The sequence below is a fragment of the Vipera ursinii genome (genome assembly GCF_947247035.1).
Source record: "Vipera ursinii genome assembly, chromosome: 4".
NCBI classification, from domain to species: Eukaryota; Metazoa; Chordata; class Lepidosauria; order Squamata; family Viperidae; genus Vipera; species Vipera ursinii.
Genome location: NC_139514.1, coordinates 14,645,530 through 14,672,059, shown reverse-complemented (window position 1 = coordinate 14,672,059; position 26,530 = coordinate 14,645,530). Strand labels below are relative to the sequence as shown.

General features: G+C 40.9%; 1 protein-coding gene across 1 annotated transcript in view; it reads right to left on the bottom strand.

Annotated features, from left to right (window-relative positions):
* The window catches only part of CNTN5 (contactin 5), a gene marked incomplete at both ends in the record, with an annotated part of 284,514 nt that overhangs the window by 189,584 nt on the left and 68,400 nt on the right, over window positions 1-26,530 (bottom strand). The window contains one exon of the mRNA XM_083362597.1: window positions 12,873-13,076. Within this exon, the coding sequence (XP_083218723.1) occupies window positions 12,873-13,076 (204 nt within the window). The remainder of the gene's footprint in view (window positions 1-12,872; window positions 13,077-26,530) is intronic.

The window sequence follows — 26,530 nt, the reverse complement described above, 5'->3', positions numbered from 1 at the left end:
CCACTATCAACAACCCACAATTCATTATTTCTGGATGTTGATTCATCAGAAACAGCCAAACCAATGCCCTTTTTAGCCTTCCCACTGCTATTTACATTCTGTTTTCTACCCTTTCTACAGAATTTGGCCATATGCCCTCTAGCCCCACAAGAATAACATTTCTTGACGTTGTAAGCAGTGGTAAATTGCTGCTCCTCTCGTGGCTGTGTCTCTCTCAGCTGGTCTCTGTCACGCCTCCTTCTGGACTCTTCCAGCAGTCTCCCAGTAATGTTGGTCAATGTCAGTTCCTCTCTGGTCAGGACTTCCAAAGAAGAAACATACCCATCATAACTCTCATCCAACGATGACAGAATAATGTAGACCTGATGCAACTCTGAAAAAATCAGCTCCTTTTCATGAAGCTCTTGAAAAGCTGCCCTCATGTAATTTAAATGGGTCAGCATATCTCCATTCTTCTGCAGACGAGCCCTAAACAGCTTACGTGTAAGGTGTATATGTGCACCCACACTGTCTCGAACATAAAGCCTTCGCAAAACATCCCAACACCTAGCAGCAGACTCCTCACCACGAATATGGACAAGCTGCTGGTCATTCAGTGTTAGTCCAATAATGCAAAGAGCTTTCTCATTGCTACGTTTAAAGTCATCTAACTTCTTTGCATCCTCTTCGTTATCTGGATCCCAAGCAGTAGTATCTGGTGGGTTATTTACAACAGACCATAGTCCTTCCTTGCGCAAAAGCAAGCAGCATTTCGTGGACCAGGAAACATAGTTTGTCCCATCCAACCGAGTTATCCAGGAGATGCCTGACAACAGTTCCTGTGCCATTTTACACCAAATAGCTAACACAAACTCAGCTAGGAATACAGTGTGTACTAACTCTCAGTACAGGCCTGGGCCCATAACCAGTGTTAAGGAATTTGTTGTGCAGAGGTCTCCTTGTGCTACCAAAGAGTTGCACAGACAAGGAAGGGTACTGAGAGCAGTAAAAGTCACACACAGGAGTACACTGAGTTCTAAAAGCAAAAAGTATTTTACTTTGAGGTGGTGTAAGAACAAAAATGCACAGTCAAAAAATAAACAGTCCAGGTCATAAACAATAGCAACAGTCCAAAGAGTAATCCAAAACTACAAAGTCTTCTTACTGGTCCAGAGGTCAAATACACAGTTCAGGTTACAACAGTAGTAAACCAACAGCAGAGCAAAAACAGTAACAATAGAGATCAGTGAATTCAGAGAGAGAAAAAAGCTACGTTCCTAGCTTCCTCTTATGGCCATGAGAACACTTACACACCCATTGGCCAATTAACTTCTTAAAGACATAGCATTATGGTTAATATATTTTCAACCCAACATTGTAGGCTAACACCATATGCCTAACAAGGAACAATAAATCATTTGTCCTCAATGTGATTTGGCTTTGTGAGGTAACCAGGTTACCTAGTTTGTCTTGATTAATTAGTTCAGCCAGCGAAATCTTATTATCCAAATAGCTAATGCTTACAAATCATGTTTGCATAAAATGGTAAACCAAAATTTCTCTCCTTGGGATGCAGTTGTCAAGCTACGAACTTTACTGTCTTTAGGGCTGCCATAGTATTTCTAGCTTTCCTATGGTTATGGGAGCAGAGGTGAGAGTTTGGGATCCACAGGTGTTCCTTATCAGCATGAGAGCCAAAGCTGATGAGATGTTTTGGTGAACCGAAGTTTCTTCCCATAACAATTGCCGGAAGATTAATTGGACAAAGTGACCCAAACTGTCAGAGAGGGGAGGGAAAGTTTTACTCTTTTAATTATTGGTTTCCCACCATATTCCCAGAGCTAGCTTTCTTTCTATATGGCCAGTTTGCTAATGCTTAATAAAGTTTACATTAAATTTTAGATTGCAATATCTCTGGTGTTTTGCTTTGTTGGGTTTCTCAGCCAGAATTTTGCACCAGTTGTGACCCCATGGACCATAGCATGTCAGCCCCCTTGTCCTCCAATGAATCTTCCTAAGTCTGCCCAAACTCATGCCCACTGTGTCAATGACACTAACCATCTCATCCTCAGCTATCCATCAATAGGAAGAAAATAAGAAGCAGAAGAAACTGGGGGAAGAGAAGGAGAGATAGAAGGAGGAAAGAAAAGCAAAAGGAACCCCAAGAGCTTTATGACAATGTCATATACATATAGAATGCAGTATGGATTTTGTTGTTGTTGTTGTGGTGCATTCTGTAAAAATAAGGACCTTTTAAAAAAGGGGTTCATTGGAAACATGTTAGTCTTCATATTAGCTTACTATCGTCACGTGGCACGTTTTAGTCTTATAAACAAACAAGAGACGTGTTTAACTCATTGTTTTCACTGGCTCCATTAGACTGATGACTCACATATAAGAAGATGGTTTAAATTTCCCAGATTGCTCTTTGCGGTCTGATAAACATCTTTTCCATGTTTTCATCTCTGCAGCTTCCCATATTCCAAAAGCACATTTGCCACACCTCACGCTTTGACCCAGGCTCTGGTGTTTAATGCTTTTCATCAAACAAAAATCAATAGGCATTTTCCATTGCTCTTTCCTTCAAATTTCTGGTGGCTATTTTGGTGAAGCACAAAAATATTTTCCTCCTAAACTCTTTGGATGGTCATAAAATCTTGGTCTATCCCAGGGGTAGGCAACCTCGGCTCTTTTATGTCTCATGGACTTCATCTCCCAGAATTCCTGAGCCAGCCATGCTGGTTGAAGTCCACAGTCATAAGTTGAAGTCCACAGTTGAAGTCCACTCCAATTCTGGGAGTTAAAGTCCACAGTCATAAGACCTGAGGTTGTCTACCCCATGTCTATTCTTTACTGCATGCAGGGCTCATTGCCCTCATTCAGTTGTGGGTTGTTCTGATAATCTCTTACACCCAGTTAGCACAGAAAGAGTTAAATAAACAAGAAAAAGGTACATTCCCAGAGGTGGCTTATGCTTCGCGCAAAATAGTGTGTGAAGTACAGCCATGTCAGCCTTTCCTCTATAATAATGACCAAACAGGGCCAAAACGGCTTTTTCATCAATAAAAAGCCAAATGTCATTTACTTCACAGCTTATTATTATTATTATTAATTCGGTTTATATACTGCCCTACTGCCAAAGGACTCAGGGCGGTTTACAAGGCAAAATTTAAAAACAATACAATATAAAATTAAAATAAAATTAAATTAAGTCTAGCCGCAAAAAATTAAAATCACAATTTAAAAACATTAAACCCCTCAGTCCAGACCAGATAGCTCAAAGAACCAGGTTTTTAGGTCCCGGCGAAATGAACGAAGGTCGGGGGCAGTCTGGAGTTCCGTTGGCAGTTGATTCCATAAGGCAGGCGCGCCCACAGAGAATGGCCTCCCCCTGGGGATCGCCCTTTGGCAATCCTTGACTGGCAGTACTCTGAGGAGGCCCTCCCTATGGGAGCGCACAGGACGATGGGAAATTGACGCTGGCAGCAGGTGCATGTGTCTACATGTAATGCACACTGTTCATAAAGAGATCATTTTGGTGGGATCATGAATGACATACAGCCTGCTGTATATCTTAGGCCAGGTTTACAGGGAAAGCTGTCAGACAGTAAGAAACACAATAGGAGCAAAGCATACAAGTGGAGAGTTAAACAAATATTTAATTTTCTACCTGCCTTCATGTCTGGAAAGCTGCTGCATATTGGTATTTGGGAGGATGTAATTCAGCATCCTGTCAACCTAAAGAGCTGAAGGAAGAATTGGAAAGAGCATTTCATGGCTAGTATGTTTCCCCAGGTTCAAAGCTGATCATAGCGGGAAGCACATGTAAGTATCTTCTCTGGCAACTGAGGTGAATGAGCTATCATACATTGCATGACCAATATCTTGTTGTGCAACCATATAAATCTTTTGACATATCATTACCAAATAGATTATCAAAGTCCTTTCTCATTCATCAATGGCAGCTGTCAGTTGCAATCAAATAAACTCAATAGATCAGATAATGGGGCTTTCAATAAGCGATAGGTAGCTTTCTTTAACACACGCCATAAATTTGACTTCTTTTGCAGGATGGTGTGTTTGGAGCCAGTTCATACAAAATGTAACACTGTAAAAACTCTGCATGATGAGCTTGCTAGCTTCTTAACTAATTGTTCATGATTTCCTTCAAATATCCAAACAAAGCAATTTGTAAACTTTTCTCAGAAGGTCCTTGAAAGTGCTTATTTAGATCCTGATATGAAATAGTTCACAAGGAGAAAAGCACATATGGAGTGGTAAAAGAGAAAGTATGTATATAAATGAACAAACCACTCAGAAAGATTCTGAAGAGAAAAAGCTTATCAATGGAAAGGCGTGGAAATGGAAGTGATGGCTAACAGCTAAAATGAATAATTCAGATGTAGACAACTCAATATACCTATCAAGGAACTACCAACTCAGACAAATCATCCAACAATAAACAACAGTCTAATCAAGGAACCACCAGGAACACTTCTGCCTCCACCAACACTGACAGGGTAAGCATCTGTATATAAACTGAGAGCAAACCTATTGTCTTCTAGCACTGATGATGTTACGTAGTGTGGTAATGAAATGTCTTCAAGAAAACAGTCAAGTTCAGAGAGCACCAAGGCCACACAGTGGAGAACTCTCGTGGTTATTGAAGATGGATTGACTGGAAAATTGTTTCAGTCCAGGGAAAGGATTTTTAGTGATCCTAAAAATAGATTAGGCAGTGCATTGTTAAAGGCTTGTTAGTTCATGAGTGTTCCATAGTCTATGAGGCATTTCAAGCTAAGATTCTGGGGACAATTGGTGAAGAGAAAGAGGATTGATGTGGTACCTTAGCTACCCATCAAAATGGAAGCTTTTATTTGCCAAAGGATCACCAGTTAAATCAAGATCAGTGGAATGAACCAGAGAATGCATAAATCTTGCCATTAACATTTGTAAGCCTTCATTAACTCAAGCATTAGGAAGAATAGGCAAGTGTAGAATGAGAATAGTTAACATATCATAGAATTATTATATGTCTAATTATATTTGCACTCACATAGCTGCTTAAAGTTGATTAGAGCTGAAAGCTGGAGTGAGTTCAGAAAAAAACGTTCTCACTTCTACTTTAGAAACGCTTTTATCTACAGGGAAAGGGAATCTGTTTGTATTGATATATAAAGCAATTAGAGGCTGTAAATTGAACTTGAAGAGCTTGAGGCTGAAGAAAAGAAATGGTTACCATTATGCATTTTATCAGCAGTTTGTAGGAAAAAAAATGTGGAAACTCTAGACCACTATTCTATGTCGCCTCTTTCCTTCAGAACATTTGAACGCTTAAAGATAAATATGATACTTTCCTTTATGAACTGATTATCAAATTCGGTCATGTTATACTTGTGCAATTTCCTGGCTGTCCCAACTTAACAGGGTCCACTGACCTAGATGCTTGAGAAAACTCTGCTTGTTCATTTGTTTACTTATTTTCCTGATCGCTTGAAACTCTCCAAAAATTGTTATGAGGAATAATTGTCAAGGCTTAGATTCAGCACTTAATCAGACATGGAATAAAATACAAACAAAGAGTGAATAAATGTTATTTATAGTTTTTTCTTGGCTGGTGGTCTGGACTCCCTGACATCTCTAGGCAGTGGTGGGATCCAGGCAGTTCGACAGAACTGGTAGCTTGAGGTAGCTTAATTTTTTGTTGCCCAGGCCCAGAATGGACTTCCAGAAACAGCATCTACCCAGAGAATTGGTTGTTCACCTATTTGAATCCTACCACTGTCTCTAGAGATAGGCTTCCCGATGGTGAGAAGAATTGGTCCATGGGGCAGCTTGACTCCAGAGGCTGTGGGTGAGAGGAGAATGTCTGGAATGGTGTGGGGTCTCCTGTTTGAGCAGAGGGTTGGACTAGAGGACCTCCAAAGTCCCTTCCAAGTTGTTATTCTTCTTTTGGCCAGAGCCAAGATGGCTCAGCTTATAAAAATTGATCTTGTTCCAAATTGCCAGTGGCAGAACAGAATGAAAGGCATTCGTTGTTGTCTATTTAGAATAGAAATGGAGGGGGGGGGGCAGGCTGAGGCCCTCAACCTGTTGAACTATTATTCTACAACTGTAGAATTATTGAGTCAGAAGAGTCCACTTAGGTATCAAGTCCAATCCCAATTCAGTACAGGAATATAAATTACAGTGCCCCTAATCAATGACCCTATTTGAATGCACCTAGTGAAGCGAAGCCTACTCTTTCTACTGGCAACTGATTCTACTGTCAAACGCATCTCACTGTGATTACACTTTTCTAACATTCAGTCAGAATCTGTCTTCTTACAAATCATCATGATCATCCTCTTCCTCCTCCTCCTCCTAACATTTTTCCCCTGCAGATGGAGGGTGTGCTTTTCAGTTCAACAAGCGTCATCTTGCACAATCAGATGCAACATCTGTGTCCAACTGGGGCATTTTTCATGTCTGCATTTACTGTATCTTGCCATCTTTGCTTCGACCTTCCGTACAGGCACTTTCCCTCTGTATTAAAGTGGGAGATGAAATCTGTCTTCCTAAAACTGAGATCTGTTCGTTTGGAGTTTATCTGGTGGAAGGATAGAGAACAGCTTTTGATGTTCTGGTTGTCATCCTTCCAGGTATTTGAAGAGCACTAAGACAAGGGACGCAGTGGTTCAGTGGGTTAGGACGCTGAGCTTGTCGATCAGAAGTTCGGCAGTTTGGCGGGTCGAATCCCGAGTGCCGCATAGCAGAGTGAGCGCCTGTTACTCGTCCCAGCTTCTGCCAACCTAGCAGTTTGAAAGCACGTAAAAATGCAAGTAGAAAAATAGGGACCACTACGGTGGGAAGGTAACAGCGTTCTGTGCGCCTTTGGCATCTAGTCATGCCGGCCACATGACCATGGAGATGTCCTCGGACAAGCGCTGGCTCTTTGGCTTTGAAAATGAGATGAGCACCGGCCCCTAGAGTTGGAAACAACTAGCACGCATGTGCGGGGGAACCTTTACCTTTATCTTAAGACACCTTTCCTGGCACCAGCCTTTTCTTTTCAAAATTTAACATTTCCACTCCCTAGAATTGATCTTCCTAGCACTGAGTTTCAAGTCCCCCGATCATCCTCATTCTCCTCCCTTGAACCGGTTTCAGTTCTTTGAATTGTGCTTATAATATGGTGCCCAGAGCTTCAGTGTAGCAGTCCCAGGCTTTGAAGTACAGATGTTAAACAGTACTAGTTAGGTGGATGTAACTCACTGAATTGCTTGCAATCTGTTCACTATTATTTGGACTTGTGCACCACCTGTAGTGTGCTATCACAGTGTTTCATCCCTGTAGGGAGAGTTATTGCTCCATGTTGCCAGGTAGTCTTTATCTCTAACAAGCGTACTCTAAAAATAATGGGGAAATGCAGAATTAAACTTTGCAACCCAAGAGGTCTATCAGTTGGAATTTATTATTGTGGAAGGGGAGGTCTTTAAACCTCTGCTGGGAAGCAAAACAATGCAGCCCATGAAATTGATTGCATTACAATATCATAATATCTTGCATGCAGCGCAAACTAATGAGCACTGTCATGTGGCTGCTGGGACTATGGAGACACTACTGCAAGAGTCTGGAAATGTCTTTCCGGGAAGGACATTTGCTAGGAAAACTTAAACTTGACATATATTCTAGGGTCAAACTCTCTGAAAAAACTATGAATAGACTCCAATTTTTTGAACAGACATTAAAGCAGAATTTCTATCTACCTATCACATGGCATTTTTCCCCCCTCTTGGAAAAAAATATTTTTTGTTTCATTATTTGATATTCAACAAAATGGGTTGAACAAGAAGGCAAGCTACTTCACCACTTTGGCAAAGCCTCACACAAATTTGTACTCAGAGCTTCTGAAATTTTCCAATATGGAGAATCCAAAGCTAGCAGCATAAGAATATTTGCTGATGACCTCTTTCTTACTGGGGAAGGATTATTCTGAAGCTGAAGCAGTAAAGGAATTGTTATTAGCAATAACTAATACTGTCACATAAAGTTAAGCTAGCTAATAAAATAATTTTGACTTTAAATTTGGTCCTTAAGTATTTTCTACTTGAAACAAAGAGAACTGGCAGAGAATCAAGCAGAGCTAAAGGGAGGGACAAACAAGGTAACTTAGCTTGCTGTCTCTTCTCCAAATGGTTAACAGGATAAAAGATGCAAAGAACTGAAGGCTCTGGAGCTCCATGTTGAATGGAACCAATAACTGCATTGTGCACTTTAACTGAATGTCTGAAATCTCTCTCTCTCTCTCTCTCTCTCTCTCTCTCTCTCTCTCTCTCTCTCTCTCTCTCTCTCTCTCTCTCTCTCTCTCTCTCCCTCCCTCCCTCCCTCCCTCCCTCCATGGAAGACCCCATACATCATGGAAAGATGTATCTTTCTGCATAGCTTTGGGAAATGTTGACTGAAAACCATAGAAAACAACCTTTTAGTGTCTTTATTGCTTAGTTTGAAAGAAATAGTTTATTGGGTACATTCCAGAATGGGGAAACGATCTCATAAAAATATATGAACTTGAAAAGTGCACTTTATGATCAAACAGCAAATGTTGTAAGCTCAACCACATTTGAATTTCCATATCCTTTGCAAATTGTCTGGGTTTTTTTCCTGTTTGTTTGTTTGTTTTAAGTGAAGGCATTTTAACTGCTTCCAGTTTGGTAACAGGGACTTCCAAAAGTCTGCTAAAATGCTCTTGAAATTGCTTGTAAACACTTATTAAATAATTCTTCTGAGTGTCTAACTCATTTTAAAAGGCTGTTAATGAAATCATGCGTGATCCATTTTTTTCTGATGAAACTTTTTATCTCTTCAGATAGAATTTTAAATTGTTTTTAGGTCTGCACAAAAAGAAATTGAATAGTAAGAAATGACTGATTGTCAAGGACATCTGCATAAATGAGGCATTCATTTTATTCGGAATCCATTCAAGGATTTCTTGATGTTTTTATTTAATTTGGTTCATATCAAGAAGATAAGTTTCCCTTTGAGGCACAGCTCTAAAGAAATAAAAGATTAATATAAAGGTAAGCGAATGTCTATACTTGTAGGATTTGATATAAAACTATAATATAATTCAGTCATCTCAATGAAGATAAATATATAGATATGGTCTTATCAGCATTCTTGTCATAAACTACCAAGTCCTAACTGCATTGACTACAACAACAAAATCAAGAAAGAAAGTTGTCAGCCATGAAAATTCAAGGTCACCGAAAGGATTATATAATTGGATTTTTCTAAAATTAGGTCTCTTCATTTTTGTGAAAAACTGTTTGATAAATGTACCATTTGCAAGCATTGACATGATTGCCTTAAAATATTTGCTTATTATTTTCACAAAGTATTCAACCAATATCAACAAAGCACTAAGAATGCTCATAAGTTGAACTTCAATTGTATGTATCCTCTTTGACAGATAATACTGTCTCATGACTATATCCTAATTCTTTTCTTCCATATAGTAGACATACATAGCTCCCTCAACCATTCATTGTATGGTTTAGCCTCCAAATCCTTATTTATTTTTTACCCTTTTATAAATTCCCTCTGGGAGTTTATAAAATACTATAAGCACAGCCATGCAAGATCTGAATCAAATTTTGGCTTTTGAATCTGGACTTATGTGCAGTCCTGCAATTTAATGCTTGTTTCTAGACCAAAGGCCAGTCTAGTCCAGCATTCTGCAACACTCAGTATTCAGTATTCAACAAAAACTCAGCCAACTCTTCCCTTAGTAACTGGTAATTAAAGATGCAACCATCAAAACTACCAGTTATTACTAATTTCCATGTGGTTTTCTACTTCCATTCTCAAAATTATCCAAGTAAGTAAAATTTTGCAATGCTGCACCATTTTCCAATTTTGCTTAGAAATAATAGTCAAAATGATTTGCTTCTCATCCGAGAAGCTTCTTCAGTTTTAAGTGACTGGTGGGGAATGGAAGAATTTTATATTTTTTGCACTTATCTGGTCATAGTACTCTGAGAGTCATTGAGGCCACCTGGGGGTTTACCTGTATCCTCAGAGTCACCTGAATTAAAGGGCAAATGGGTTTGGAACCTTTCTGGGTCTGCTGACTGTGTTTTAAACAGGAAATAGGTGTTGTTGTATCCTTCCCCATGTGTTAAGGGAGGACTATTCAGTTTTAACCTAGATGACCTCTTTGACTCCTCTTTCAAAGGGAAAAAAACCCACCAAGAAAGTCCAGTTCCCTTTTAGTTCTTTAGGACAACAATTTAATTTTAATTTAATTTAATAATTTAATTTGTATACCGCCCTTCTCCCGAAGGACTCAGGGTGGTGAACAGGGCAATACACAATAAAAATAGAATACAAAAATTAAAAAGCCATTAAACATTATGCCCATAAAATTAATACATATTAACATTAAAACTATTTATAAAAACCCAGCCCCATCCCATCAGACCAGGCCAGCTTGTTCGAAAAAGAAAGTTTTGAGATCACGCCGGAAGGAGCGAAGGTCGGGGGCCATCCGGAGCTCAACAGGTAAGTGGTTCCAAAGGTCTGGCGCACCCACAGAGAACGCTCTCCCCCTGGGGGTCACCAATCGGCATTCTTTGATCGCCGGCACCCTGAGGAGGCCCTCTCTGTGGGAGCGCACTGGACGGAGGGAAGTTGACGCCGGCCGCAGGTGTTGCCGTAGGTAATCCGGCCCCATGCCATGAAGGGCTTTGTAAGTCATCACTAACACCTTGAACCTCACCCGGAGAGCAACCGGTAGCCAATGCAGCTCGCGGAGCAAAGGTGTAACATGGGAGTATTGGGAAACTCCCAAGACAACTCGTGCGACTGCATTCTGCACCAGCTGGAGTCTCCGGGTGGACCTCAAGGGCAGCCCCATGTAGAGAGCATTACAGTAGTCTAGACGAGAGGTCACGAGCGCATGAGTGACTGTGCGCAAGGCATCCCGGTCTAGATAGGGCCGCAACTGGCGCACCAGGCGAACCTGGGCAAAGGCCCCCCTAGTCACAGCTCCAATATGCTCTTCCAAAGAGAGCTGTGAATCTAGAAGGACCCCCAAGTTGCGGGCCCTATCTACGGGGGGTAATAGCTCACCCCCCATGGCCAATGATGGAATAATTGGAATTTCCCGGGATGCCGGCACGAACAGCCACTCAGTCTTGTCAGGGTTGAGTCGAAGCCTGTTCCTCCCCATCCAGACCCGGACCGCCTCCAGGCAACGGGACATCACGTCGAGGACATCGCTGGGGTGGTTTGGGGTCAAAATAAAAAGCTGGGTATCATCAGCATATTGGTGATACCCAACTCCAAAACCACGAATGATCTCACCCAGCGGGCTTCTCACCCAGCGGTTGAACAGGAGAGGCGAGAGAACCAATCCCTGAGGAACTCCGCAAATGAGAGGTCTCAAGGTCGATCTCTGCCCCCCTGCCAACACCGACTGCAAACGTCCCAGAAGGTAAGAGGAGAACCACTGGAGAACTGTGCCTCCCACTCCTAACCCTCTGAGACGTCGCAGCAGGATACCATGGTCGATGGTATCAAAAGCCGCTGAGAGGTCTAAAAGGACTAGGACAGAGGAGCAACCTCTGTCCCGAGCCCACCAGAGATCATTCACCAGCACGACCAATGCCGTCTCCGTGCTGTACCCAGGCCTGAAACCCGATTGGTATGGGTCTAGGTAATCAGCTTCATCCAAGAACAAAGGGAGCTGCTGCGCCACCACGCTCTCAACAACCTTCGCTAAAAAGCGAAGGTTGGAGACCGGACGATAGTTGTTTAAAATTGCCGGGTCCAAGGCAGGCTTCTTGAGGAGGGGTCTCACCACCGCCTCCTTCAAGGCGGCGGGAAAGCTACCCTGACTCAAAGAGGCAGTAATCACTGCCTGGAGCCAGCCTCGTGTCCCATCCCGGGCTGCATAAGTCAGCCAGGAGGGGCACGGGTCCAACAAACACGTGGTGGAGCTCAGCTTCCCCATGATCTTGTCCACTTCTTCAGGAGTCACAGGATCGAACTCTTCCCAAATTAAATCGACAAGGCCGCCCGTATCCTCTTCGTCAGACTCTGCCCAGTCGGAGTCCAAACCGGTCCGGATCCGAGCGATTTTGTCCAACAGAAATCGACTAAACTCCTCGGCTCGACCCTGCAAGGGTTCCTCCCTCACCTCCTGATTAAGGAGAGAGCGAGTTACCCTAAACAGGGCGGCCGGGCGATTATCTGTGGATGCGATGAGGGTGGCAAAGTGGTTAGACCTAGCCACCCTCAACGCTGCGAGATAAGTTCTTGTAAATGACCTTAGTCGTAACCAGTCGGATTCAGATCGGCTGGACCTCCAACAGCTCTCTAGGCCCCATCTCTGACGCTTCATCTCGCGGACCTCCATGGAGAACCATGGGGCCCGTTGATATCTGCGTCGGGTCAAGGTCCGCATGGGTACAACTTGGTCGAGTGCCTCTGTGGCTGCCCTTTCCCAGGCTTCCACTAGGGCATCGACCGAGCTGTGAGCAAAGGAGGCAGGTGGGGGCCCAAACGCCATTTGGAACCGCTCAGGGTCCATAAGGCGTCTAGGGCGGAACCATCTTGTTGGCTCAGCAACCCCACGACAGGGAGTGGCAAAATGGAAGACCATCCGCAGGAGATGATGATCGGTCCATGACAGGGGTGAATTAATTGGAGAACCCCCCCAAGATCATCTAACCACCATCCAGATAGAAAAACCAGATCGAGCGTGTGACCCCCCCGTGAGTTGGGCCCAGAATAACCTGCTTCAGGTCCATGGCCGTCATGGAACAATGACCTGGACAACAGCCTTTATACTTCTACACAGCTTTTCCACCACCCCAATATATTTCAGTTTTGAGAAACAGCTAACTTACCATCAGTTCGAAGTGTTAATGGGGTTGGAGGACTAAGCACCCTGGCATTTGTCACTGTGTTCTTCACGAGGCAGATGTAACTCCCAACATCTGACGGTTGCACCTTGGCTATATACAGGTTGCCTGTTTCCTGGGAGATGAAACGCCTGCTATCTTCTGCCACAAAGGAGGGGAATGCATTAAATACCCAGCTATAGATGATCTCTGTAAAATAAAGAGGCAGATACTTTGAATCTCTTGTGGCAAGACCACTCCAACCAAGAAAGCACATTACACACATTTGAAAAAAAGGGAACATATCTAATTTCAGTACTTTTCTCTGTGGAGCAAGACAGATATCCAATAATTATGGAAAAGCTTTTTTTTTACCAAGACATTTGTTTATTTGTCATTATTATTTCTAATAAATTTGGAAAATATGCATGCTTAGCTATGGATAAATATTTTCAGCAAATGTAGATATAAAGGATTTTTACACCGAATAAGATCTCCATTTGATGCTGGTGTTCTGCAATCTGACTAACTCCTAGTGTGAGGAATCAAAACTCAAGGATTAAAGATTAGCTATGGAGAAATTTATTACTAATCACTGAGCTAGGCTGAACAGGAAGCAATAAAATATGACAAATGCTTAAGAGGGAATTAGTATTAACATTGCATGGACTTTTTCTGAACAGCACTTAGAAGTATATTATGCCGTATGTTAAATGCCATATGAAACCACTGTATTTAATTTTACTTCCAGGAGATGACAGAAAAGCAAAACACATCTCATATTTCCAGAACTGAAAGAAGGACTGAGCAATCTGTAGTCCTCTGGGCCCCTGTTATCAAGCTTGAGTGGTGTATTTTTTCTCTCTCATCCTTATTCAGTACGAAAAAATAAGTCTAGGAATGAAAATATGAGCCTTCTAAGAGGCCATTCCTCTATTCTTATTTCCACCTGATATTGTTCTAAAATATTATTTTGGAAATTCAGCCATTTTGCCATCAAAATCTGGCGGTAGAAGAGTCTTGCTAAAGGGATGGGTATGGAAGACATTTACCTCCCATTTATATCTTTAACACCCTTCCCCCAAAGTAAGGATAACTGGCCTCAAAAGTTTCTCCTTCTATCACTATGGCAACATTAAGCCCATCAGAAGGTCAGGAGGCCAAACTAATAATCAGTGCTTTTTTTGTAAAAGAAAAAGGTGCCGGAACTCACACACGTCATACAACCCGCCTTGCCTACCCTACAAGGTTCCATCCAAAAAAGGTGCCAGAACTCCGTTCTGAGCGTTCTATGAGAAAAAAAAGCCCTGCTAATAATATACCTTTTACTGTTCTGTTCCAGCCTACGACTGGCCCTGTTTGAATGTCAGGGACAACCCCTTTTTATAGTCAACAGGCTGGAAAAACCCAACCAAATTTATTTACAAAGAAATCAAAAGTTCAAACAAGAGTTAAACAGGAATAACAGACCAGGACTCTAGCAGAAGATCTTCAAATGGTTGCCTTCAGCAACCAGCACCTCCCACACCTTCCCCTTTTATCAGCAGTCCCAAGGCGTGGCTTCTCATTGCCTTCTCCTCCTCTCACTGAGTTGGCTCAGGGCCTTTCTCTGTTCTACTCTGCTGGATTGCCTCCTGCTCCTAGCGTCCCTGAATAGATGCAGCTGTGAATCATCTATGTCCAATACCTTGTGCTCACACGGCTGAGTCTGATGAGGAACATGACTGGAGGGGCCAGGCTGAGAGTTCTGCAGTGCATCAGAGCCTCCCTCTGACACCAAAGGCTCTCCAAACCCCTCCTCTTCCTCTTCAGAATCATCAGACTCAGCTGCTGGTATCACAGGCTGACACTGAATCACAGCATTTACTTCCAACACTCAGAAAATGGGAATAAAGCAGGTGATTGTGCACATTTACTTTTCTTCTTGATTCTTGACAATGGTTCATTCAGTTAATTCAGCTTTCTGACTGCGCACAATAGTTAACTAGGTATAGCTAAGTTTGTCCAACAAACTGGGCCAAAATAGGTTGGCTAGTGATCAGAGAGTCATATGAACAAATATATAACTAATAAAAGCAGGAGAAAGTAGTACTGTTCTTTGGAATAAGTAGCCCAAGCAGTGTTTCTCAACCTTAGCAAGATTAAGATGGGTGAACTTCAACTCCCAGAATTCCAGAAAAGCTGGCTGGGGAATTCTGGGAGTTGAAGTCTGTCCATCTTATACTGAGGTTAAGAAACATTGGAAAGGTTGTCTAAAAAAAGCTCTCTGTCCATAGAAAACCACAACAACTCTCAGTGATAGCAAGATGAGGACAGGTGCCATGATGAGATCATACAAACATTACAATTATGTAGTAAGACTATCACAAGCTTTTATGGATCCATGGGGTGTGATCTCTCTCTCTCTCTCTCTCTCTCTCTCTCTCTCTCTCTCTCTCTTTCCCTCTCTCTTTCCCTCTCTCTCTCTCTCTCTCTCTCTCTCTGTTTATCAGCACATTAAAGCAACTTTTAGTTTTAACTTTATTTTCTGTCAAACACAAAGCTGAGATTTATTTACAGCTAAATAAAATAAATTCCTTGTCCTGCAAGGTCCCATCTCTCTCTCTACCTTAACTAGAAGTTTGAACCTGGCTAAGCATTTTGTACAATTACCTATTGTATATGTATGCAATTTTGAGAGTTGAGTAAATATAAAGGAGAGCTATTGATTGATTAATTATGTGCCATCAAATCATTGTTGTCTCTCAGTGATCACACAGATAGATCTATGTCTCATTGTACTGGCTAGGTGACCTTCTGTCTCTGGCATTTTTCCCCCAGATCTGATTTCTTTCTCTTTCTTTAACAATCCCTTCAAAGTCATCTGGTAGAATTGTTCTTTGTTGTCCTCTCCAATTTCTTTTTCTTTTTTTCCCCTTTTTTCTTTTTTGTAAATATTACCTGTGGTCTTCCCCAGCTTTTTCTTCTTACCCATAAATTCAGCAACTAACACTGCCTAGCATCCATTTTTACTTGATAGTCATCACTCCATTTCTCCTGTTTCATCTCCCAGAAGACTCTAACAGAATAATAGACTTGGAAGGGATGTGGGAGATCATCTAGTCCAACCCGCTGCTCAGGCAGGAAACCCTATACCATTTCAGACCGATGGTTGTCCAGTCTCTTCCTAAAAATTTCCAGTGTTGGAGTATTCACAACTTCTGGAGGCAAGTTGTTCCACTGATTAATTGTTCTAACTGTCAGGAAATTTCTCCTTAGTTCTAGGTTACTTCTCTCCTTGATTAGTTTCCATCCATTGCTTCTTGTCCTGCCTTCAGGTGCTTTGGAGAATAGCTTGACATCTTCTCTTCTTTGTGGCAGCCCCTTACATACTGGAAGGCTGCTTGTCCTTCTCTTCATTAAACTAGACATGCCCAATTCTTCCACTTTCTCCAGCTTTCTCCTCCTCCTTCTCAATGAGAATTTATGCTCTCTCTCTCCTACATTCAGGGTGCTATGAGCTAAAAAGAACATGTATGGCTAACTTTATCCATGTCAGGATGCTAGACATCTGTAGGTGATTGTAGGCTGTTGCAGATATTATTAAGGAAATGATTGAATTTAAGAAAGAACTTTTTATCATTTATGGTGGACATATGATAAAGCAAAGACATACTGGAGCAGGATTCTTAAAGTGAACATAAAGAAAAACCAGAGACTTTTTTATTAGGCCTAATGGATAAAAACCTTGGGGGAAAAATGGAATTTTGATGTTATACATGCTAAGGGCAGCAAGAATAAATACTTTGTGCACAAAAATGGAAGGAGGACACTGTGATTCCCACAATGGACGAATGGCTGCAAAAGTTGATAGAGTTAGCAGAGATGGCTAAATTGACTACTTTGATTAAAGAAAAGAACACAATTAATTTTGTTTCTACTTGAAAACTGCTTTTGGACTTTGCGCTAGAAGTAAAAAAAAAGAACGTTCGATTTTGGGTTTTGCTGATTAGATAGGTTTGGTGTTATAGAAATGGCTAGTATATACTATTATATAAAAGTAAAAAGTTGAATTTTCATGTTGCATCAAAAGGAGTTGGAAGTCAAAGCTTTTTTTCCTCCCCCCCCTCTACCCTACACTTTTCTCTCTTCCCCTTTTCCTTCCCTATTTTACCTTCGTCTTTCTTTATATTTTTTTGTGTTTTATGCTTTGTTAAAATTAATAAAAATTTTGAATCACACATGATGCCATTGATAACTGACAATCATACATTAAGTATTTCACAATGGTTGACATTTGTCATCACTAGGATTGCCCTCTCTCCTCCACACACCAGCCCACCCTTCGTGTAAGTTAATATTCTCAATACTGCTAGCAGCTCTTCAGGATATGAAGCAAAGGTTTTGTTTGGGATGACTCTCTCTATATATATATATTTCACTGAGATCTAACATGTACCCTCATGCTGAACTAGAGGCCTTCTTCCCTCCGTATTCTGCATGCAATTCCTCACAACTACACTGGAAGAACAATCAAAAAGCAGAGAGCTGGTAGAGGCTGTTAAAGACTGCCTTTTGCTAGCGCTATCATAGAGACTTCCAATCCGTGTTTATATTCATATTTTCCATTTCTATTATCTCAGCTTCTCCTCTTGATGTTTCCATGTTGCTGAACTTTTAACACCCAATATTAGCTTTCAGGCAGCTTCACTCCAGTTCCATGACAGACCTGTCACTTCTGACTCTAAATATAGAAATGTCAAGGTTGGTTCTATAATAGAAAACCCACTGCTACTGTTCACAAACACAAAATGTTTCACTTGTCCAACCTTGGATGGAGGCATTAATTATCTATAATGGCCAGTAAGAATAACCTTGAGGAATAGGAGGAAGAGCTGCAACCAAGAAAATGATCAGACAAGAGAAATTGGAATTGGGGGAGAAATGTAATTTGAGGAAGTGTCTTAGAGTTGACCCTCCCTAGATTTCTTAAAGATAAAAACAGGGAGGGGCAAGGCAAATTCAGACTTACAGGATTTTGTTACAATAGCTTCATGTAGCATAAGCTTCTTTTCTTTTCTTTTCTTTTCTTTTCTTTTCTTTTCTTTTCTTTTTTTCTCTTCTCTTCTCTTCTCTTCTCTTCTCTTCTCTTTTCTTTTCTTTTCTTTTCTTTTCTTTTCTTTTCTTTTCTTTTCTTTTCTTTAAGAAATACTCAGCTACTGTAGATACATAGATTATATTTTGATAGCTATCTGCTAGATTTCTTATCTCAGAGAGTGTCCGCATATTTGCACGGATCACACAAGGGTGTTCACCAAAACCCGCCCTTCTATAGATATCAGAAAGGAATCTTTAAACTGAAGCTTATCTAGCATTCACCACAGTGTAATCAAAAATACAGGAGGGGAAAAAATCATGAAGGGTAAAATTAATTGTAAACTGGCATCCTCATGGAATGCTATGATGAAGTCATTATCTGCCAGTTAACCCTGCTATTTACAACTTTTGGGTGTTGAAGTGATTAAGGCACCATGATGACACCAGAATTGGCATTTCATTATTTATTTATTTATTTATTTATTTATTTATTTATTTATTTATTATTGGGACTTATATGCCGCCCTATCTCCCGAAGGACTCAGGGCGGCTAACAAAAATAACATACAATAAATACAGAAGTTAAGATAAAATTAAAGGCCTCTGTACAATAAATTAAAATTAAAATAAATTAAAAATTAGAGTTAAAAAATTAAAAACATAATTGAAACCCCTGTCAGTCCAGGTCAGCCAGGAGGAAAAGGAGTGTTTTGAGGCCGCGGCGAAAGGACCGGAGATCTTGGGCCATCCGAAGCTCAGGGGGGAGCTGGTTCCACAGGGCTGGCGCTCCCACAGAGAAGGCCCTCCCCCTGGGGGTCGCCAGCCGACATTGTCTAGCCGACGGTACCCTGAGGAGGCCTTCTCTGTGTGAGCGTACTGGGCGATGGGAATTCGTTCCCGGCAGCAGATGGTCCTGCAAGTATCCCGGGCCTAAGCCATGTAGGGCTTTAAAGGCAAGTACCAGCACCTTAAATCTCACCCGGAGGGCAACCGGTAACCAATGCAGCTCACGCAGGAGGGGTGTAATATGGGAGTATCAGGGTGCTCGCATCACTACCCATGCAGCCACACTCTGCACCAGCTGAAGCCTCCGGGTGGTCTTTAAGGGCAGCCCCATGTAGAGAGCATTGCAGTAATCTATACGGGAGGTAACAAGTGTGTGGGTGACTGTGCGTAGGGCATCTCGGTCCAGAAAGGGGTGCAACTGGCGTACCAGGTGAATCTGGGCAAATGCCCCCCTAGCCACGACTCCAATAAGATCTTCAAAACTGAGTCGTGAATTCAGGAGGATGCCTAGATTGCCTGCTCTATCAACGGGAGGTAAGATCTCTCCTCCTATAACTAAAGATGGAACCTCTTGGAGTAAACGAGATGCCGGTACATAAAGCCACTCAGTCTTGGCCGGGTTGAGCCGGAGCCTGTTCTTTCCCATCCAAATCTGTACTGCTTCCAGGCAATGGGACATCACATTGAGGGCATCACTGGGTTGGTTCGGGGTGGAGATTAAAAAGCTGGGTATCATCAGCATATTGATGATACCTCACCCCGAAGCCATGGATGATCTCTCCCAGCGGCTTCATATAGATGTTGAACAGGAGAGGTGAGAGTACCGACCCCTGAGGCACCCCACAACTAAGGGGCCTAGGGGTTGACCTCTGCCCCCCTGCCAACACCGTCTGCGAATGGCCGGAGAGGTAGGAGAACCACTGCAGAACGGTGCCTCCCACTCCCAACCCCTCAAGACGACACAGCAAGATACCGTGGTTGATGGTATCGAAAGCCGCTGAGAGATCTAATAGGACCAGGACAGAGGAATAAACCCTATCTCGGGCCCGCCAGAGATCATTCACCAGCGTGACCAATGCCGTTTCCGTGCTATACCTGGGCCTGAAACCCGATTGGTACAGATCCAGATACTCAGTTTCCTCCAGGACCAAAGGGAGCTGCCGTGCCACCACGCTCTCAACGACCTTTGCAAGAAAGCGAAGGTTGGAGATAGGACGGAAGTTATTTAAAATAGCTGGGTGCAATGCAGGTTTCTTAAGGAGGGGCCTTACCACTGCCTCTTTCAAGGCGGCAGGGAAGTACCCTTCACTTAGTGAGGCATTGATAACTGCTAGGATCCAGCCTCGTGTAACCTCCCGAGAGGCCTAGACCAGCCAGGAGGGACACGGGTCCAACAAACACGTGGTGGCACTTAATTTCCCCAAGATCCTGTCCACTTCATCTGGAGTCACAGGATCAAACTCTTCCCAAATGTTCTCGGCCAAACTCATCGTTTTCCTCTCGTCAGATACTGCCCAGTCAGAGTCCAGACCAGCCTGAATCTGAGCAATTTTGTCCACCAGATATTTACTAAATTCCTCAGCCCGTCCTCATAAGGGGTCCTCTCCCGTCCCTTGATTTAAAAGGGAGCGGACCACCCTAAATAGCCTCTGACCTCCTTAGAAATAAGTTTCAATTTTCTTTGATTTGACTCCCTCCCCCATAACGAAATCTCATCTTTCTCCTCCTTTTGATTATAAACAAATAAATAAATAAATTGGGAGATCCATTCTTATTCCTTGAAAACTGTTATTTGATCTCTTTCTCTCTTTCAGAGAAATCTTATAAGGAGCCATCAGATCATTTCCCAGGCTATACTATAATATCTGATGTAGGTTTGCCAGGTTATTCTCATGAAAATCTGATAAAAAGATGGATTATGAATTTTGGAATACTAGGGAAGGAGGAGGAGGAAGAGGAAATTGTTCTTCAAATGGTTAAGTTGAATCAATATATTTCAATGAGTCAGAGATGCCACATAATGTTTGCGTTAGCAAATTCTGCGTGGTGCTAAAATTAAGACAAAACTGTATGTCTTGATTCTGAATTTATATTTCTTGCATGGCAATGACATGGAAATGCACACAAAATACAAAATGGAGCTTACTGATAATTTAAAGATTCAAACTTCATAATTATTATAACAAATAAAATTAATTCTTGAAGTTGATTTTGTCTAATATTGAAAGTATTTATTATTGACCATTGAGAAGAACTCAATGGATCAAGTTGTAGAACTGAAATAGCAAAACATAAAATATAAACACATGAAACAATAGTTATCTCCAATCCCTGCAGGCATATCTTTGAAAATTCTGCATAATGTATTTGATGTTACTTATTTCATTGGAGATGGCATTCTATTCCAACATTTTTTGGATGATTATGGGTGTTTTTTTACACATGCATGCACATCACCACTTGATGTCATTCTTTGATAATCCAATACTGAAAGACCAGGATGTGAAAAAAAGAGCTTTGAGTGATATGAAAACTTTGTATGGTTTATGATCTATGATGTCTGTTCCATTCTATATGCAAACTATATTTTAGTTGATCTTATGTGAACAAGGAAATATTGACCAAGTCATTCATCCATCACATATACATGGAGTTGTAAGTATTTGCCAAAATTCAAAATTCACTTCAGCCCAAAATCTTTTTATCCAATTCAGCTTTTCTTAAGTATTTATGTTAAATAACTATATTAAAAAATCCTCTAATCATAATCAAATTATCCTCAAATATTGAGAGGGCAATTTGGATTTTTGACTCTGATACCAATAACCTATTTAGTGAAAACTTCCTTTCTCCTCACGCAGTTTGTAAGTAATCTTGCTCTGCTACTTTAATAAGGTATTCCTTAATAGAAGAGAAGACATTTAAGAAGGTATTTTAAGAAGATACTGTAATTTAAAGAGGTATTATTAAAAATTCAGATTGATGAATGGTAACATTTAATTCTTATATTGAACATTATTTCTAAATTAAATGATAATTTCTGTCTTTCATTTAAAAAAGCTGATTTAATTCTATCTGTAGACTGGTCTTATAAGGAAGGCAAATACCATCATTTTAAGCACCTTAATACTCCATATGAAACAGAAGTTCTGGTCACCTGAAAAACAGATCAGGAAATAAAAATTCAACATGTGCCAGGCAGATGATGTGTTTGTCTTAGATTTACTACAGAATTCTGACTGAACTTAAACACCCAAGTTGTAGAACTTTCTGAAGTTCTATAGTAATGAAGTTCTGCAATTCTACAGTGATGAAAATTCAATCAAGGAACCACATCAAGTCTGCTTTAGGAAACAAGGACTTCCTTACTTTGTAAAGTAAAGAGAGTGAGCAAATTACTCCAGTTTGCTATGTTTTCAATCACTCCTCAGCATCCTCATAGTATGAGACAATTAAGAGTTGAAGTGGAGACTTTGAAGTGAGGAAAAGTGCCTTTTCCAGAACAAATCACAATGAAATCATGCAGATTTCATAATAGGCACTTGCAAAATTCCTTGTTGAGGAGGCAAATCTAAGTTATCACCTACACATTTAGTGGTTAGAAGTACAGATAGTTCCAAACTTACAACCATTTGTTTAGTGATCATTTGAAGTTACAATGGCACTGAAAAAAGTGATGGTATCCATTTTCACACTTATGACTGTTGCAGCATCCACCCAAAGTCATGTGAACAATCTTTGTCAACAAGCATGACAATTGCACTGTTCTGGGGTTATGTGATCACCATTTGTAATCTTCCCAGCTGGCTTCTAACAAGCAAAGTCAATGGGGGAGGCCAGATTTGCTTAGCAACTCTGTTAGGTGGATGACTATGGTCTAACTGGTTGGGTTGGCAATATATATAAACTATGATTGTGGTGTTGTAATAGAAACTGTATTGTATCACTTTAAATGTGATGATTGGCCAACACTGTTTTTCCAACGGCCATAAGAGGGAGCTAGAGACATAGCTTCTCTCTCTCTGTTATTCTCTCTGTAACGTTTTGCTGTTACTTGCTGATTATTGTGGTTTGTGGGTTTGCTACTGTTTGCTAAACCTGAAGAACTGTGTTTTGACTTATGGATTGGTAAGGAGACTCTGAATTGGATACTCCTTGGACTATTGTTATTTGCTATCATCTCTTTACTCGTGTATGACCTGGACTGTTTTATATGGTACTGTGCTATTGTATTATTCCACAAGTAAACCTTGTGGTTGCTGCGTAAACTTGACTACTCTCAGTATCCTCTTTTTCTGTGCACGCTCTTGTTAGCTCAAGAGGTTCTCATAAAAGATCATAAAATGGGCCACAACTCACTTGTAGAGATAGAGTGGCACAGTGGTTAGAATGTAGTTTTTCAGGCTAATCTGCATTTGCCCTGCCAGGAGTTTGATCCTCACCAGCTCAGGGTTGATTCAGCCTTCCATATTTTTGAGGCTAGTAAAGTGAGGACCCAGATTGTTGGGGGCAATATGCTGACTCTGTAAACTGCTTAGGGAGGGCTGTAAAGCCCTGTGAAGCAATGGAAATTTTGGGCTCAGTTGTGGTCATATCTGTATGTTCACACAACAAGAGCAGTGGTCCAGTGGATTTCCTTCCTGCTGGTATCTGAACTGGCTACAATGTCAAAGGCCTTTAGCTTTGTTTTGGAAGCATTGGGATATAAAGATCTGCTGAAATTTAGAAAGTGATTGATCAGCTGTATAAGGTTCCTTCTGGAAGGGAGAAATGTGTGTGAACCTTTGTCCATCACCATGCCTCGAACTACAGTACAATAAATTAGAAGCCCAGCTCTTTTTGATGCAAAATGCAGATTATCTTTGTGAAAAACATTTATTTTTATGACTCTGAAAAATGTTGGTATGCACTTCACATTGTAGGCAGACACCTACAGTAGAAGTTAAAGGATAACATTTTTTCTTATGCCCCATATATCCATATTCCCCCCTTCTGTGTACAGTAAATGGTATATTTTCACATACAGCTTATTATCAATATTCATTAATCCTCCATGCAAGTCTTTAATGAAAGCAATTTATTTGTTGCACTGGAATATTCCACGTAGGAGAAGATGATACCATCTATTTATTACCTAGAAATGAAATTGCTTCCTTTTGAACTCTTCGTTGTTCTTGATCTATCACATACATACCTGCCTGAATAAACCCACAAACTGTGTCTTTGCCTTTATTCAAGTTTAATTACTGTGATAAATCTTTGGAATTTCTTTCTCTCTTGCTGCTTTGCACAAAGCCACCAAAGATGAGTTAAAGTGGTAGACTCGTGACAAAAGCTGATCCTGCACTTATAAACTGAATGGCTTTGTGACTAACACAGAATCATTTGCTAACCTAGTTCAAAGGATGGTAAGTATACAAACCATAAATCTAAGTTGGACACATTTCTGTCATCCAGAAAGAGATTGAAAATAGGGTAGAACAAAACACTATCAACCTCATGAGTTTTGGTAACCCTAAGGATATAAGATAGATATTTTAACAACAATGAATGCAATCTTAGATGCCACATTTTGAAAAGGTTGGTCTCCATAGATGATCTCACATTTGTATAGTAAGCTGGAATTGAGCCACTCTATTTGTCATTCTGTCCTTCAACAAATGGTTGAATATGAAAACAAAGCTGCCCTCACTGAAGAATATTCTGCAGAGCACACAGAGTGGTTAATCAGCAAAAGACCAAATGGCAGTACTCAGATAAAAATATTGTGCTTGGTTAATATTAACCTTGACCCCTTTTGGGGTGTGTGTGTGTGTTAGTGTGCTGTAAGCCAGCCAGCCAGTCAGCCAGCCAGCTTAATTACAGTAGTTTAATATGTAGTAATTCAATAAGCAAGTTAAATATGTTGTGAACATATAAGATATGAAAAAGCTGGACATTCAGTGTCTCAGGTGCCTTTCAACTACAGAACACTTCCAGTTATGAAAAACTGGGGCCTAAAACTTGAGATATTTTTTTTGGAACTTTTTCTGAGTGGAGAGGTGTATGAGACAATTAAAATAATTGGGAACATAGGCAGGAAAGTCAGACAACCCAATTTATCAAAAGTTAATCAGCTGCCTAATGATGCCAATATTTCTGTTTAGCCATGTGTTAGACTAATAAATCACGATCAGCATCACTCTTATCCAGTTATTATTCATACAGTTCCTTGCTGAGCAAAATCTGACATTCTCACTTGATCTTACATATACATAAAATGCAGCTGAGTCTCTGTTATCCTACATATCATGTGGAGCTACTGGGAAAACAGCAACCTGCTCCCATTTATCTTCCTCTTGTCAAATAATTGTTATTTAGTGATCATGCATAGCCATCTGTTGTCTTATTTTGAGTCCAGGACTGCATCCTCTGATTACAGTTCCTCTTCAAACTCTTAGCTATAGCAGCAAGTGAAATATTTGATGTTCACTTTCTAGGAATACACTTCAGCCAAAGAGACAATGCATCACCACTGTTTCCTTTTAATTTACTTATTTGTTTCCATATAGCATCCTGAGATATATTAAATAATCTGCAAATATCCATATAGTACAGTATGCAATTTGTCTCTTCATGGGCAGTCTGATAAATTTTCACAATTCTATTCAGTTTAATGATGCAATGCTATAATCAAACTAGTCATATGCTCACAAATATGGGATGTCATTTTGCCAGGTATGCCAGGCAAAAGTAGAGTCCCAGGAGTTGATAGCCAGGAATTCTGAATAGGAAACAATATTACTAATACTTGCAAGGTACTGCAGGCAGAAGAAATGGCCCTGAGGACAGGAGGAAGAACGGCTACCAAGAAAATGGTCAGATAAAAGGCCCTGAATCAGAGGATAAGAATGTAATGTGTAATCAGTGGTGGGATTCAAATATGTGAACAACTGGTTCTCTGTGTGGATGGCACTTCCAGAAGTCCATTTTGGGCTGGGCAACAAAAAATTAGTTACTGGTTCTGCTGAAGTGGTGTGAACTGGCTGAATCCCACCACTGTGTGTAATGTAAGGTGAGTAAGTGCCTCTAGTAAGTAAACTCTAGTTCACAAAGGACACAGAGAGAAAGCACATTTAGACTTGCAAGATTCTGTTACTATAGATTAACAATAACAATAATAGTGATCATTGGTCTCCTGGTCTGAAGGAAAGAAAACCTTTTGAAGGGCTGACACAGAATCAAGGAATTCAAAAGATTTGTCAAGGTGGAAATTTCCCATCAGATTCTGCTACACCAGGGGTGTCAAACTTGCAACATCATGTGATGTATTTTTTTCTGTCGCCGGCAATGGGGTGGGCACAGTTTTGGCATAAAGCATCTGGCCCACGGACCGGCAGTTTGATACCCCTGTGCTAGAGCACTGACATCAGCAAAACAATAGATGGAGCATCATGTGTCAATATTACATGGATATTCCTATGGTAGGGGCCTTACATTGTGTCTCTCCATCCTTCGTCTTGCTCATTTTACTTCTCTACACAGGCTTTCTGCTGAAATTCTCAAATTACAGAAATGGGCATTCAGTCATCTGTGGTCTTTACTGAGGCGTTGGCTTCAATTGCTATTACAAATGATAATCGATTTAGCCAGATGAGATATTTGTGTTCCCACGTAGAGTCATCAGAATGATTGGTATGCTTATTTGCAAGAAAATTCCAAATGTGATGGGATACCTGCCAAAGTCCTCATGCAATGGTGTAAGAACTTTGCTAACCTTGCAAGTGATTAGCTTGCTAATGAGCAGCTCAGAAATTAATATT